The sequence below is a fragment of the Canis aureus genome, chromosome 8 (genome assembly GCF_053574225.1).
Source record: "Canis aureus isolate CA01 chromosome 8, VMU_Caureus_v.1.0, whole genome shotgun sequence".
NCBI lineage: Eukaryota > Metazoa > Chordata > Mammalia > Carnivora > Canidae > Canis > Canis aureus.
The window spans coordinates 76645709-76662067 of record NC_135618.1 but is presented as its reverse complement, the minus strand read 5'-3'; the positions used below and the strand labels follow the sequence as shown (position 1 = coordinate 76662067).

The 16359-nt window shown below is 39.3% G+C and overlaps 1 protein-coding gene across 6 annotated transcripts in view; it reads left to right on the top strand.

Annotated features, from left to right (window-relative positions):
• LOC144319764 (S-adenosyl-L-methionine-dependent tRNA 4-demethylwyosine synthase TYW1) overlaps nt 1–16359 on the top strand; it is a 239890-nt gene that overhangs the window by 113286 nt on the left and 110245 nt on the right. For all 6 annotated transcript variants that reach the window (XR_013385495.1, XM_077908336.1, XM_077908332.1 and 3 more), the window contains one exon: nt 13085–13220. Coding sequence is in view for 5 of the 6 variants with exons in the window: in XM_077908336.1 (XP_077764462.1) it covers nt 13085–13220 (136 nt within the window). In the remaining variant the exon portion in view is untranslated. The remainder of the gene's footprint in view (nt 1–13084; nt 13221–16359) is intronic.

Below are 16359 nucleotides of genomic sequence, written 5' to 3'. Positions count from 1 at the left end.
TAAAAGGGAAAGGTTTTAAAAATGTCAGTGTCGGGATCCCTGGGTGGCGCAGCGGTTTGGCGCCTGCCTTTGGCCCAGGGCGCGATCCTGGAGACCCGGGATCGAATCCCACGTCGGGCTCCCGGTGCATGGAGCCTGCTTCTCCCTCTGCCTATGTCTCTGCCTCTCTCTCTCTCTCTCTGTGTGTGACTATCATAAATAAATTTTAAAAATTAAAAAAAAATGTCAGTGTCTAAATTTTGCATAGGATTGCCATTCTTTTTTAAAAGCTTTTGTTACATTTAAAACCCTTGGGTTTTCAGATGGCTCATGAGGGAGAAGTTGGGATAGAGAGGTATTGGGATTTATATACACACAACATATACAAAAACGGAGTCCATCCCAAATTTAGGGCATATACTTGTAAAACGAATTAAATCTGCCAGAAGTGGGATGTAGGTGATTCTCAGCAAAATGATAGCCAGAGAAAATGATTCATTGTTTGCTCATGCACAGTATTCCTTGTGAATGCCATCAGGGACTGAAGAAAATTACAGAGTGGTAAACAAGCTACGTACTTGAAAGTGTCCAGCCAAATGCCTGGCACACAGGGAACATTCAGGAAATGTTCTTGGGTCTCTTTTCCTACTCTTGCTGGTGAGCCTCCTCTTGTCAGCAGGGGGGATCATGATACAACACAAAGTCCATATTGGTCTTGACTGCCACCACTGAACAGATGGGATACAAAGGCATTGATTAAGCTGGTCTTTTAGTGTAGGCACTGGTAAATTGGGAGTGAGGCAAAGGGGAAGAAGTGAGTGGCAGGGGCAGGGATTAGGAAATTAGCAAATTTCTCTGATGTAGAACACAACAGTTTAAAAAATGAAAAGGAACACCCTAGGAGGAATACTCAAGAGAAAGTGCTCAGAAAAGGGAAGTTGCTTTTTTGGATTTCTAAAGCATTCGTTAAGCTCCAATATCAAGGGTGCTATGGTTCAGGGGAGTGCATCTCTTTTTTGGTTATGTCCTCATCTGGGCAAAGGAGAGAATATGTGGGAAGTTGCCATTTTAGATTTGGACATCAAAGAGTTGTCATGTCTTGGTTATGTGTTGAAATACCTATCTAGACAGAGGAAAAACCCTGAAGCTAAGGTCGTCAGTTTATTTCTAGGATCTGAGAAGAATTTCTGATAATTGATACCCTAACAGAGATGGATTGAAGTACATAATGCATAGGTGTACCTTTCTCTAAGGCAGAGCAGTCCTCCTGGCATGGTAACAATATATGTGTCCAAGTGTTAGGGCTCCTAAATATAAGGTGACTTTCTTACCCCCACATTTCCTCAAAGAATGATGTCAGTAGCTTAGAAAAAAATTAGAAGAGCACTGAGAGGGGATCCCTGGGTGGCTCAGCGGTTTAGTGCCTGCCTTTGGCCCAGGGCGCGATCCGCGTGATCCTGGAGTCCCGGGATCGAGTCCCATGTCGGGCTCCTGGCATGGAGCCTGCTTCTCCCTCCTCCTGTGTCTCTGCCTTTTTCTCTCTCTCTCTCTCTCTCATAAATAAATAACTAAATCTTAAAAAAAAAAGAAGAGCACTGAGATTTGACATACCAGATACTAAGATGTGTTATAAACTATGAGTTTGAAATACTCCAGACTGCAGAGTAGTGAAACAAAATAGTCCTGAGGTACCCCTACTTTTAAACTAATACTTTTCTGACTTGAGGCCTCTTTGAGTGGAGCTAAGGGTTTTCTCGCTTTAACCCATGGACCCATGTGGTCCAAGAGAAAAATGGAAAGAGAACTACTTCCTCTGAGTACAGATGATACTGTTTTATTTCTGTGAATTTAGAGAAATTCAAATACCAGTTATCTCTGGTGTCTTAGTTTCTTTCAGAAAAACAAGCAGTAGATTTATGAATATAGCACAGAGGCCATGAATTTTGAAAGTTACCTCTAACTTTTATAATGTTTATTCTGTACAGCAAGTTTACTCATTCAGTTGAGCTATCAGGTGAATATCTTGCAACTGTTTTATCTTTGAGTATGCACTAGGAAGTAATAATGTCCTCTGGGTGATTGGGAGTTTACTAAATTGCTTGCTTTTAGTTAAAAAAAAATTTTCCCCCTAAGTTTCTGTAGTACACCCATTCTGTGGTATCTTCTAAGGAGATCCTGGACTTTGTCAGTTGGCCTTCCCTTGGCCTTCCCTTGACCCACAAGCAAGTGTATATCCTTTCAGGTACTTTAACTTTTCCTTAAGAGAATTTCAGTCTCCCCTCTAGCTCCAAGTATGTGGCTCTTTGCTGACAGTTCTCCCCCTAAGGGGAGTTTTTACAGTGAGTGATCCTAGAGGATCAAGGAAAATAGAAGCTGACACCTTGGGCAAATGAGAAAGCTATCAGACTCTGCAGCTTGATGATTTTGTCAGCATAGGGCTAATACAGGCGACCAGAATATGTAAGACACTTAGCATTAATAATACTAATAGGACTGGTAGTGATTGGACCATAAGAGCCTTTTCTCTTGAGGAAAGGCCCTCTGAATTCCATCATAACCAGTAGCATTTTATAGTGGCATTGTGGCACACATAGCACTGAGATATTGCAGCATCTTATCGGTTATCTTTTCTTGTCATCTTAATCACTCATCTTAAAATGAGTCACTCAAACTAACAGCCATTTATTGAGCTCATAATTCTCGGTCAGCTGGGAGATCTTTTGATCCTGTCTGGCTTGGCTGGTCTCAGTGTTGTGTCATGTGTCAGTTGGCAGATCTGCTGGGCTCGTTGGTTTAGATGCCATGACTGGGACAACTGGGGCCTCTATTCATGTCGCTTCTTTTTTCCAGTAAGCTAGTCTGAACTTCATCACACAGTGGCACGACTTCTGAGAGCAGCAAGAGAGGACAAGCTTCAATGCAAAAGCATCTTTTGAACCTTTGCTTGTGTCATACTTTCTCACTTCCATTGTCCGAAGCAAGTCCCAGCTGAGAGGGCACTTCCAGCTTCAGGGCAAGGAGACGTGGATATAGGGAGAGGAGGAATTTATGGCCATGTATGTAGTCCACTATATGGGCACAGTGGGCTTTAGTTTTTAAGGAGGATGACCTTGAACCACTGAGACTCACTCTTTTTTAGGAACTCAGTTGAAAAAACAATTATAATTTTATGGGTTGGCTGGAGGGCCATTAAGACCAAAGGTTTCAGATTGGCAGCTGATCAGAAGTAGGTTTATTTGTCCTGTACCATGTTTCAAAGCTTTTTTGTTTGGTTGGTTTTTGAGCCAAGGGTTAATATCCAGAGATTTTGTGTAAAATCTGAACTTTTGGAAAAGGCAATCTGGCAAAAATTGTCAAAAGCCAAGTATAAAGTGCTGTCTTTATAATACCAGAACAATTCAGTCTTCTCTGGTTTTATTACTATACGCTGACACCAGATGCATGGGTTTTTCCACACTAAGCAGTTCTCTGGTTCTCTGTGGGAGCCACCTGGTGTCCTATGATTCAGTTCAGTTATGACACTACCTGAAGTTAGTGCAGACCAGACAGCGTAAGGGCCCAGTCTCACAAGACGGCCCCCCTTCAGATACCAGTGGCAGTCCCAGATTGCACCTGCACTTCTGACCAACCAGCTGTGCCCTACTCAAGTTCAGTAATATGCTATAATATCTCGCAGAAAGTCAGGGAAAACAATTTACTTACTATTATTGGTTTATTATAAAGGATACAACTCAGGAATAGCCAAATGGAAGAGATGTATGGACCAAGGTATGGGGGAAGGGATGCCACACTTCCATACCATCTCTAGGCACACTATCCTCCCGGTACCTCCATGTGTTCACCAACCTGGAAGCCTTCAGAACTCCATCATTTAGAGGGTTTATGGAGTTACCATTACATAGGCAGGATTGATTCAATCTTTGTCAGTTGGTGATTAGCTCAATCTCCAGCCTGTCTCCCCTCCTTGGAGGTTGAGGGGTGGGGTCTGAAAGTTGGTTCTTCTGGCAACCAGCCCCTATCCTAAAGCTATCTAGGGGCCCATTGAGAATCATTTCAGTAGTAAAGTAAATCTTTATGTTTGAAGGGGGCTATTAGGATAACAAAAGATGCTTCTCTGGAACTTCTGTCACTCAGGAAATGCCAAGGGTTTTAGGAACTTTATGTGAAGAACTAGCCGTAAGTAAATATATCTTATTATGCAATAGCATACCAAGTAATAGTTATCTTTTCAATGAAGCCTGTCATTTTCAGCCTGCCAAACTATTTCCCATTTCGTTGTCTCCTCCACTAGGAGTGTTACCTGCCACTGGTCAGAGGAGTTGCGATGTTCATTCTCTCATAGCAGAGAACTTTCTGTCACCATTTCTAACAATTGTGAAACAGTGAAAGGTTCCACATGGTCTAAGGAAAATGGAAGCATATCGCTTTGAATAAGGAAAGAATATTCTTGTGTGTTTCATATGCAGTCTGTGTTTTGATGTCCAGAGAACTTTTTCCTTTAAAAGTGGCTTTGCCCCGGGACCCCTGGGTGGCTCAGCAGTTGAGCGTTTGCCTTTGACTCAGGGTGTGATCCTGGATTCCCCAGATCAAGTCCTGCATCAGGCTCCTTGCATGGAGCCTGCTTCTCTTCTCTGCCTGTGTCTCTGCCTCTCTCTCTGTGTCTCTCATGAATAAATATAATCTTAAAAAAAAAAAGTGGCTTTGCCCTTATAGACATGTGAGTTTAGGATCCTTGTTCTAATTCTGTACAGTCTGTGTTTGCATTCAGCCCTGCAATTAGGAAGGTCCATCACACCATTGTTTTGCTAGAGCACACCATGTTATTCCTTTTTACAAATTACCCTGTGCTGTGAGGCCAGTGACCGACAATAAGACACCTTATTTAAAAGCAGACCTCTGAAAATCATCATGTTGTAAGGTAATGAAGTTGTTAAGAGTGGTGTTCTGCAATACTAAATCATTTCTTCTCTCTGAGGACTCGAGGAGAACTAACTGGTTTGTCTCAACTTTGTGGACATTTGAAAAACCTGTGATCATGTCGCCCTCTTTTATGAGTGTTTTAGGGTTTAGAGGCTCTTTGGAAACTTTGTGTAGCTCTTTGTAGACTGTTACACTCTTAGTATCTTCATCTTGAGTAGTCCCCCTTTACTTTTATCATTTTCTTATCTGTTTTGTTATTTTTAAATTTGCATTTTCAATCTTATTTTTTTTCTTTTTGGTAAATATTGCTGATGCACAGCTTTCTGTGTGCCAGCAGCTGATCATAAGAAAACAGAACTATGTTCCATATTTAACTGTGGCACGATTCGCACTTAACTTCCCAGGCCTCCCCACCTCCACCAAATTTGTCCCTTTGTTCATTACTTTTGAGCACCTTCTTCTGAAACTATGTGTGAACTTCATTCTCTTCGTTTTGCTTCTTCTATCAGTATTTCTGTTTTGTTTGCTCTGTGTTATGTTTTCCTTAGTTTTTGCTAAGACATTTACCATATGTATTAGAGAATCTCTATAAATTGGATAGATCTTCACATATAGATGCTTAGTAATTTGTTCGAAGAAATGCATGAGTTTTTTTTTTTTTTAATTTAAAGATTTTATTTATTTATTCATGAGAGACACAGAGAGAGAGAGGCAGAGACCCAGGCAGAGGGAGAAGCAGGCTCCACACAGGGAGCCCGATGTGGGACTCGATCCCGGGTCCCCAGGATCACACCCTGGGCTGAAGTTGATGGCGCTTAACCGCTGAGCCACCTGGGTTGCCCAAATGCATGGGTTTTCATAAAAATAGTTTACTTGTATTTGTTAGTTCAAAATGGTTACAGAAAACAGCTTACAATGAAATGAAGATTATAAATATCACCTGATCCTTTTAATAGAAGCTCCCCCCCCCCAAGCCTGGTTTGTTTATTGTAAATGTGTTGTTTAAAATATAGTCTTCTTCTGTGTCTATGAAGTGATGGAATACTTTTCAGAAATATGCAGGTCTAGAGGCACCCGGGTGGCTCAGTGGGTTAAGCATCTTCCGTCAGCTCAGGTCATGATCTCAGGGTCCTGGGATTGAGCCCCCTATCCAGTTCCCTGCCCAGTGGGGAGCCTGCTTCTCCCTCTCCCTCTGCCCCATCCCCCTGCTCATGCTCTCTCTCTCTCTCAAATAAATAAATTAATTAAAACATCTGCAAGTCCAGATAGGCTAAAAAAAAAAAAAAAAAAAAGAGGAAATACAGTGAGGTGGTAAGAGTTGGCCCTGGTCTAGAAGAGATCTGGTTTGAATCCCAAGTCTCTTGCTGTCTTAGTGACACTGGGAAGAGAACTTCTCAGAGCCTAGTTTCCTTACCTGTGAACTGATGTAAAATAATGACTATCTTATAATGGCATTGTGAGTATATGAGATAATACATGAAAATGCGTAGAAGTTTCACTTTTGGAAAGGTACGCTAAATAATGGTCAAAGTATACTTTAAGATAAGCACCATTACTTGAGATAAGATGGACATTTCTTAATACAATTTTAAACCCATTGGGAACATAAAACAACATAACAATTTAAAACTTGTAAACACTCAATAACATAATCTCAACATTGAAAGAACTATGAGGAGAAATAGGTTTTTAACATACTTCTCTCAAACTGATAGAACAAGCAATTAAAATCAATAAGAGTAGTGAAGATTTGAACGACTAAATCAGATTTAGCCTATGTTACAGAAATAGAGCATTGGAGCTAGAAACTTTGGAATATAATTTTTTTTTAAGAACATTGAACTCGCAGAATAATTACCAAATGGCCATATGCTGGGCATTATAGCAAATTTCAACAAAGTATTGAAATCATATAGAGCATGGTATCGAACATACTGGAATTAAGCTATAAGTCAACACAAAAAAGATGACTAGAATATTCCAGTATGTTTGTTAAAATTTTTGTTTGTTTGTTAAAATTTAAGCAGTGTACTTCTAATTCATTTATGGATTAAAGAGGAAATCACAATGGACGCAGAAAATTTGTGATGGATAATGATGGAAATAAAAACAAAACTTATGTGATGGATGTCAGCAGGAATAACAGAGTACAGACCTTCAAAACCTGCTCCTTGAGTATACTAGCAAAAATTGTCAGAATCCACTTTTTCTTAACCAAAGGTACACAACAATCTGGGGAGCATTTATTCTTAAAAAAATGGTTGCATCTCAATAGAAACAGTAAGCTTTGTGATATGTTAATATGTCTATGTCATGTCCTAAGCTTCATGGTGTCTTAGTATGTCCTATTCCATTCCAACTTCCCCAGTTCTGCAGTAGCCTTAAACCTAATAACTTACAGTCATAGTAAAAACTAACCCTGGCAGCCAGGGGAGGAGGCAAAACAGAGTTGGAACTCCTTTAGAGTCCCTTTTCCAGAGAATTGTCCTCATGTGGGTTATGTGGCAGTTCCCTGGAACCCTTCACACACAAGAGTTGTCTTTATTTGAGATGACTCACATTTTGTCCAGTGAAAAAGCTTTTTCCTGGGGTGTTTCTTGTAAACAGTTATCAGCAATCATTTAACCTCACAGCTGCCTGAGGCTGCAATAATGGTTGGGGCAAACAAGACGCTGACTAAAGAAATTAAGCAGAAAAGCTGGGGAATGAGATATTCATAGGGAACTTTGAAAAGCTCCAGTGTATTCCTGGGAAGCTAGAAGCTAGCCCAAGGGGCAGGGCTGTGGCATGCTAGGGAAGACTTGACAGGTTTTATACTTTCATCCCTGCCTCATGTTGATGTCTTGAGTAAGCAGACAGTGAAAACTGAGGCAGAGGTCTACTGCCTGCCTAGGCATTGAAGGCATGCCCCAACATACATACAGAACCTTCAGCAAACACCAGGAGCCTTAGGGTTAAAGATATTTCAGGTTATTTCTTGCCAATCACTAACAGACTACTAAGCTAACCAAAAAGGCTAAACACAAGAAAGAATACAGAATTTACCAGAGTACTTTAGTAACAATGAAAACAGCAACAAATAAAACAACCACCCTGGGTTGGGTGGTATCTGATATACAGAGTTGTGCATAATATTATTTAAAATGTTAAATGCTTATTTAAAAAAATCATGAAATAGACAAAGAGGTAAGAGTATGGCCCCTACACAGGGAAGAAAACAGCTAATGGAAACTGTCTTCTTTTTTTTAAAGATTCCACATATAAGTCAGTTCATGTAGTATTTGTCTGTTTGTGTTTGGCTTATGTCATTTAGCATAATGTCCTCCAGGTTCATCTGTCATGTTTCAAGTGACAGAATTTCCTTTATTCTTATGGCTGAATAATACGGCATTTTCTTTCTCCATCATTTGTTGATAGACATGTTTCCATGTCTTGGCTATTTGAATAATGCTGCAGTAAATGTGGGGATGCAGATATCTTTTCAAGGTACTGATTTCATTTCCTTTGGATAAATACCCATAAGTGGAATTGCTGCATCATGTGGTAGTTCTATTTTTAATTTTTTGCAGATCCTCCATAGTGATTGTATCAATTTACATTCCCACCAGCTTTGCACAAGGGTTCCCTTTTCTCTGTACATCCTTGCCAGTACTTGTTATCTCTTGTCTTCTTGATAATAGCCATTCTAATAGGGGTGAGGTGATATGATATTTTGATTTACATTACCTTGCTGATGAGTGCACCTTTTTAAGTACCTGTTGGCCATATCTAAGTCTTCTTTGGAAAAATGTCTATTCCAGTCCATTTTTAAAAATCAGGTTTTTTTGCTCTTTAGTTATAGGAGTTCTTTATATATTTTGGATATGAAACCCTTATTAGATACATAATTTGCAAATATTTTCTTCCATTCTGTAGGTTGCCCTTTTGATTTCGTTGATTGTTTCTTTTGTTGTATAGAACCTTTTTAATTTGATCTAGGTCCAGTGGTTTTACAGTTTGGGGTCTTATATTTAAGTTTTTAATCCATTTTGGCTTAATTTTTATGAATGATGATGTAAGATAGGGTCCCATTTAATTTTCTATATGTGAATATCAAGTTTTCCCAGCACCATTTAGTGAAGAGACTATCCTTTCCATATTGAGTCATCTTGGCTCCCTTGTTAAATACTGGTTGACCATATATTCATGGATTTATTTCTGGACTACTGATTCTGTTTCATTTGTCTGTTTCAATGTTGTTAATGTTTTAATGTTGTCTTAATGTTAATTGTTAATACTGTACTGTTTTTATTACTGTATCTTTGTATTATAGTTTGTAATTAGGAAGTGTGATGTGTCCCACTTTTTTTTTTTTCTCCTCAGGATTGCTTTGATTGTTCAGAGTCTTTTATGGTTCCATACGAAATTTAGGATTGTTTTTACTATTTCTGTAAAAAGTGCCATTGGAATTTTGGTAGGGATTGCATTGAATCTATAGGTGGTTTTGAGTATTACAGACATTTTCATTTTCACTATATTAATTCTTCTAATCCATGAACATGGGCTGTCTTCCCATTTATTTGTATCTTGTTTCTTTGATCAATATTGAGAAGTTTTTGAAACTAATATAACAAAACACTTTCTTAGGCTCCATTCCTAGAAAGTGATTCAGTTTTGAGAGAGGCCCAAGAACCTGAGTTTGCAGGTGTTTCTGATACATGTGGTCGTGACTGTACTTGGAGAAATACTTCTGTAAGGCTTGTAATATTGCTCTTGGCTTTCTATGACCAGGGACCCAGCCAGCAGGGTCTGTGAACTGACCATTCTGGTGGAGGCCTTGTGGTGGAGGGCTTGGGAGAGCAGGCTCTGGAGTCACAGCTTGGCCTGAATGTCATTGTTGACACTGTGGATTCTTGAATAAGCTACTTAACCTTTTGAATCTCAGTTTCATTATGTCTAAAATGGGCAAAAGTAGCAACTACCTTGTTGTTTTATTTATTTATTTTATTTTTTTTTACCTTGTTTTACTATGAAGATTCAGTGAACTGAATGAGAAGGGTAAAACATGTAGCACAGAACACCCAGCACATGATGAATACTCAGTAAATGGTAAATAGTTTTCTCCTTCCCCTTCTTTTTTCCTTCTAAATTATTTGGCCAGACCTAACAGTCCCAGATTATTTTAGAGATTCTGGTTCCAAAGGTATCAGATGTTTGGACCACTTTGGGTATTTTTTGTTGTTCAATAGGAGCATCAAGAGCTTACTCTCTAAGCTGCCTGATATCTTGCAAACCATAAATCTCTCTTCCTTTTTTCCTTTCATTAGAGATTGGTAGGTCTCATTTTACCTTCCAAGCCAATGGCCTGCTAATCTCGATAGTATATGTGTTGCTGAAGCGAGCACATGCTAATCTCTATAGAAAGGCAAAAAGGAAGAGCGATTTTTACATTCAGTTGTCAGTGCATTTATATATATGATCATTCTTAACTCAGAGATTTTTTTTTTAAAGATTTATTTTTATTTATTTATGATAGACAGAGAGAGAGAGAGGCAGAGAGAGAAGCAGGATCCATGCCGGGAGCCTGACGTGGGACTCGATCACAGGACTCCAGGATCGCGCCCTGGGCCAAAGGCAGGCGCTAAAACCGCTGAGCCACCCAGAGATCCCTTAACTCAGAGATTTAAAATGAACAGGATGAAGGATTGTCATTATTATTTGAGCAAGATTCATTGGGCATTTCACTGAGGATTGAGTTGAGGATGGTATTTCCTTTTTATTTCATTGTCCTTTTTAATTGTTTTCAGCAGCAATGTGAGATTCTCAGACACCAATCACTATCATAATGTTAAGGTTATAATATTCTCTTGCTTTTTGTATGTGAATTTTTTGTATGTGAATATGGGAACTGAAATGATGCTATCTCTGTATGGAATGGAGACAGATAAATGACCATGCTGAGAACCTCACTGCTTGTGCTGGGAATAGAGGCCGATAATAGGCAGACACAAGATCCTTGAGGCTCAGAAAATTTCTCCAAGGTACTTGTAATGTTTTAAGTCCCTTAGGAATAAGCTCCCTGATTCCTAGGGACTTTTCTTTCCTTTTCTTCATCCTTGGTAAGAGAGATGTATAAACTTTTTTTTTTTTTTTCATTTTTATTTATTTATGATAGTCACAGAGAGAGAGAGAGAGAGGCAGAGACACAGGCAGAGGGAGAAGCAGGCTCCATGCACTGGGAGCCCGACGCGGGACTCGATCCCGGGTCTCCAGGATCACGCCCTGGGCCAAAGGCAGGCGCCAAACCGCTGCGCCACCCAGGGATCCCAAGAGATGTATAAACTTTCTTGATTATAGCATCTCAGACATTTGGTACTGACTAAAATTTCTTATTGGTACCATTAGTGTCCAGGTCTTCCTTTTTCTTTTTTGCAAATGATAGAGGTTTATGAAGTAACTATGGAATTTACTGTTCATAATCTTAAATAGTTATGAAGGCATAGTGAAAAGGTCAAACCAGTTCCCATCTTGCATTAGGCAACTTTATGACAAGGCCCTGTAAGTATCAGATAACGATAGCCAGCAGCATCCATTAAGACAATCTCTTTTTTAATTTATTTTTTGTAAAACATAAAGTCCAGTTAAGGTAGCATAGCTTGTCTATTATTAAGGAGGCTCCCAGCAAAAGGGATGATGAGACAGAATGGTGCCATTAACCGTGTGCTCCTGTTTTTCATTTTCAGTTAATTGATGTCCTTTGGTCAGTAGTGACACAGGATTAAACTTGTAAAGATTCCCTTTGTATGCAGCGTTGGAGAGGGATTAAAGCAATGAGCCTGCCAGTATTTTAATCACTTCTTTCTTAACTTTGGTCAGAGCTTCTCCACTTTTAATAACTTTGGGTTTAGACTCTTCTGATTTTTCCATATGTCACTAAGCCAGATCATTATAAGCATTTGTTTGGCCTGCATTCTTTCCCTTAAAAGTTGGGTTAGCTCAAGTCAACAATATGAAGTAAAAAGTAGCTTTAAGTATCTGCCTGTATGGCTGGATAAAAAGAAAAATATGGTTCCTGCCCTTCAAGGTCTTACACTCAAGGATTGATAAGACTGATATTGATAGATAACAAAAAGCATATAAGCCACTTTGATAGTGAATTTTATGATATGTGAATTATATTTCAACTTTTAAAAGTACATAGACTTTGAAGCAAAAAATGCATACATAACATTCTAGGGGTGAATACAAATTCTGGAATAGTTACAGAAAGTTAGTAGTGGGAGAACTTGGTCAAAGGACTATTAAAGGGACATTTCTAGTTGTAAATTTATTGAAGAGGATGAATAGTGAGACCCATTTGAAGAGAGAACAGGGAGGTTTTGAAAAGGGTACAATCTGAGCTTCAAGTATACTAGCAAGTAGTGTGTTGGATAAGAATGACTTCAGTGAAAAGAGTCCGTGAATTTGAAAGAAGTGGAGAATGAATGGTATTCATGGAAACTGATCAAGAAGGCAGAAATAATCTGCAACATATATTTTTCTTGGGGGTTGTGCTCCTTTGTAAGGGCTTGGTTGCTCTTTTAGCTCTGCATTGTTTAAAGGTCCCTGACTAGGTCATTTTTTTTGCTCATGCAAAGCTGTACTCTAAACCCACTCTGGCTCTCTGAGGCATAGGTGAAATGTTGATGTGGTTTTGTGCCTTCCAGAGAAGGTTTGAGCTCTTTGGGTTGTTTCTTGTTCCTTAGAAAACTTCTATCAGTGAATTGATGATGGGAGATGGCCTGTCAGCACAGACCCCACGTGTTTGTGACATTTCAGCTCTGTGAGGCTTGAATGGCAGAGTTCACGGGGAAACTAAAGTCAGAGACCTCTTCTAATTGCTTGGGGCTGATGGTGCCTGACCTGAAGCTAGATCTCATTTTGTTTGCTTTTCACTAAAAACTAGTGTTTGAAGAGGGACCAGTTTTAAGTAATTGAATGTTTTCAGTTTATTAAGGAAGGTATCAGTCCTGGTTAGAAATAATCAACTGACAGCCCATTCTGTTACCTTATGAAAGCCATTACTTCAGCCCTTTGGGAGAGGTAGAAGACTGCAGACCTTGTGAAATGTTTAATTACCACATCTATTATAGACTGTAAATTTCACATCGTGAAAAGCCTGACATTGGCATAATTCCCCCCCCCCCTTTTTTTTTAAATTATGAAGGAACCTCAAACCAGTTACCCAGCTATATGTCAGTGTGGATGCTAGCACCAAAGATAGCCTGAAGAAAATCGACCGCCCACTCTTCAAGGATTTCTGGCAGAGATTCCTCAACAGCTTAAAAGCCTTGGCAGCAAAGGTAAGAATTATGACATCTTTAAAAGAGAGAAAAAAAAGAAGTGGAGAGAGGTGGGTTTTTTCCTTTTCTTTTTAAAATAATAATAATAAAAAAATGAATAAAACCTTCAACCTTTTTTTAGACTTCCACTTTCATTATTCAATAAATATTTATTGAATTCCTGTTAAGTTTGTAGTGCTCTGCCTTATATGTATAATTTGCCCTTCGTGTATTTAGGGAGAGAAATACACACTCCTGAAGTTAATTAATAAAACATGGCAAAGTGGCAGTTCATACCAACTCTAGAAGAAGTGCCAGCAGATAGTTTATGTTTAAATATGAGGTGAATTTTCTTGAATCTCTAAGACCAAATTTCCTACCCAGTGAGGAACTCAGCTTCACAATGCCTAGATTTCATCTTTTTCTGCCAACATTTGCTCTTTCTTATGTCTTCTCTTACATCATACTCATTTTCCTATTCTTCTAGACCTCACGTACCTCTGATTCTTCTTTCCCATTAACTCTGTATCTCAGTAGTTGGTATTTTTTGTTAGTTCTGCCTCCCTTCTTTTTCTGTAGCAATTTCCCTGTCCCATTCTCTTTACTTTTGCCCTGCAGTTCTTCACGCTGTACCCAAACATGACAGATAATGAGAATCACTATAGGAGCTTCAAAAATTACAATTTCCTATTCCTAGTGGGATTTGAGAATCTGCATTTTAAACATTCCAAGTGACTTTTGACATGCAGGCCACATCTGGGACTCACTCACCATCCCAGAAAACCTCCCTCCCTCTCCTTTGCTCACACTTTGCCATTCCTAATTCATCACTGACTGGCGCCAGGAAGGTGCTTCTGTCGGCATTTCTGCAGATGTGCCCACCACTTTTTCTAAGTCTTTGGTTACCTCCGCAGAGCCTAGATTGTCCTTTCTTTCCATTTCTTTAACTTGGAAAAGTTCTGGTGTGACCTTCAAGGCTGGCTTCATTATTACTTCAATTTTGAAGCCTTTTCCAGTGGCAGACTGCTGTCCCTGTCTCCCTTCTTCAGTCTTATATCTATAAACATACATAGTTTCTTCTGTTTTTTTTTTTTTTTTTTGTATGTTTATTTGATCTTAGATTCTGTCTCCTCAACTGGATTGCTTACTTGTGTCTGAATTCCACACAAAGTCTAGCACAGCACATTTAATGATATTTGGAAGTGTTTCTTAAAAGAATGAATGGGTGGAAACTCAACAGAGCTCTGTAGTGGTAAGATGTACATATACATTTTCTTGATTGTTCAGATAACTCAAACTCCACCTTCCCCTATTTTATGCTTGAAAAGTTAAATCAGTACTTTTTTTTGGCTGTTTGGCGATTAACATTGATTATTTAGGTAATGCACAATAGGCATTTGGTTTCTGATCTGTCTTGGATAATTTATAAAGTTGGAAGCTTGGTGCTTCTTTGGTTCCTAAAATCTCCTTTTCTCTGGACTTCACCCTTAGCTATATCACCTTTACTTGTTGCTGAGACAGGAGATATATGGCTTATAGGTCAGAATGCATGAGATAGAAAGCAAGCAGCAGGGGCTGGCATTACCAGACATATCTGAGACTGTTACCTAAGCTATATTCTAGTCTACACAGTCAGGTGTGGAAGATGAGAAGTGGGCATTAGTAAAATGGCTTAATAACTTCTTTTCTTTTGGCCAAAATTTTCCACAAAATGCATTCTTATCTGAAGGTTACAGGCCTTTACATGTCCGATTCAATATTAAGTACTTTGGGTTGACTCATTGAGAGTAATGCTATAACTTGAAGTTCTGCAGTATTTTCTAACCTGTGAGCTTTTTACATATAACATCATTATCATGTCCACGTAACTCTGGTTGGAAAAGTTTCCTTGGGCTATTAAAACTATCTGCGGGCAGATGGGGCACCTGGATGGCTCAGTGGGTTAAGCATCCGTGACTCTGGATTTTGGCTCAGGTCCTGATCTCATGGGTTGTGAGTTTGAGCCCTGCATTAGGCTCTGTGCTGGATGTGGGGCCTACTTAAAAAAAAATGTTAGGGGCCCCTGGGTGGCTTAGTCACTTAAGTGTCTGCCTTCAGCTCAGGTGATGATCTCAGGGTCCTGCGTTCGAGCCCCACATCGGGCTGCCTGCTAAGCTGGGAATCTGGTTCTCCCTCTCCTGCTCTCCTTTTTTGTGCTCTCATTCTCTCTCTGTCAAATAAATTAAAAAAAAAAAAAATCTTTGGGATCCCTGGGTGGCTCAGGGGTTTAGCACCTGCCTTTGGCCCAGGGCATGATCCTGGAGTCCCAGAACCGAGTCCCACATCAGGCTCCCTGCATGGAGCCTGCTTCTCCCTCTGCCTGTGTCTCTGCCTCTTTCTCTCTCTCTCTCTCTCTCTCTCTGTGTGTGTGTGTGTCTTTCATGAATAAATAAATAAATAAAATCTTTTAAAAAAATCTTTAAAAAAATGTTAAACTATCTGCTGGCAGATTAGGGCAACTGCTTTCTAAGCATTTTGTAGTAATTAGAGTTCATGTTTCTTATTGTATTGTTTACGTTGACGTTTAAGAAAGAAGATCTGTGGCAGGAAGCTACTCTTAAAAGTTCTCTCTCTCTCTCTTTTTTTTTTTAATTTTATTTATTTATTCATGAGAGACACACAGAGAGGCAGAGACACAGGGAGCCTGGGAGCCTGATGTGGGACTTGATCCTGGGACTCTAGGATCACGCCCTAGGTGGAAGGCAGGTGGTATACCGACCGCTGAGCTACCCAGGGGTCCCAAAAGTTTTCTTAAATTAACTCTAGCTGCATTATTTCCTTCTGAATATCTTATATTATTGATACAGTAGATAACTTTAAGAAAGGTCTGCTTTGGTTTAACACTCAAAAATAAAACACTGATGTAACTATACTTACTAGCTAGGGTCAAACAAATTATTTCTATAATCTGGTATTGTTGAGTTTTTAAATAAAAATGACTTTTCAGATATTTCAACTAGAACATCTCTACTTCTATACTGTGGTCTTTTGTACTTGTTTCAGCTTTTAGTGCTTTAAGTACTTTTTTGTTACTTATTTTAGGCTTACCGAGGAAAGGCGTTAGAAGAGAAAGAATTTCTTGAACTTTATAAACAGAAATTTTTTGTCCCCAAATTTTCAG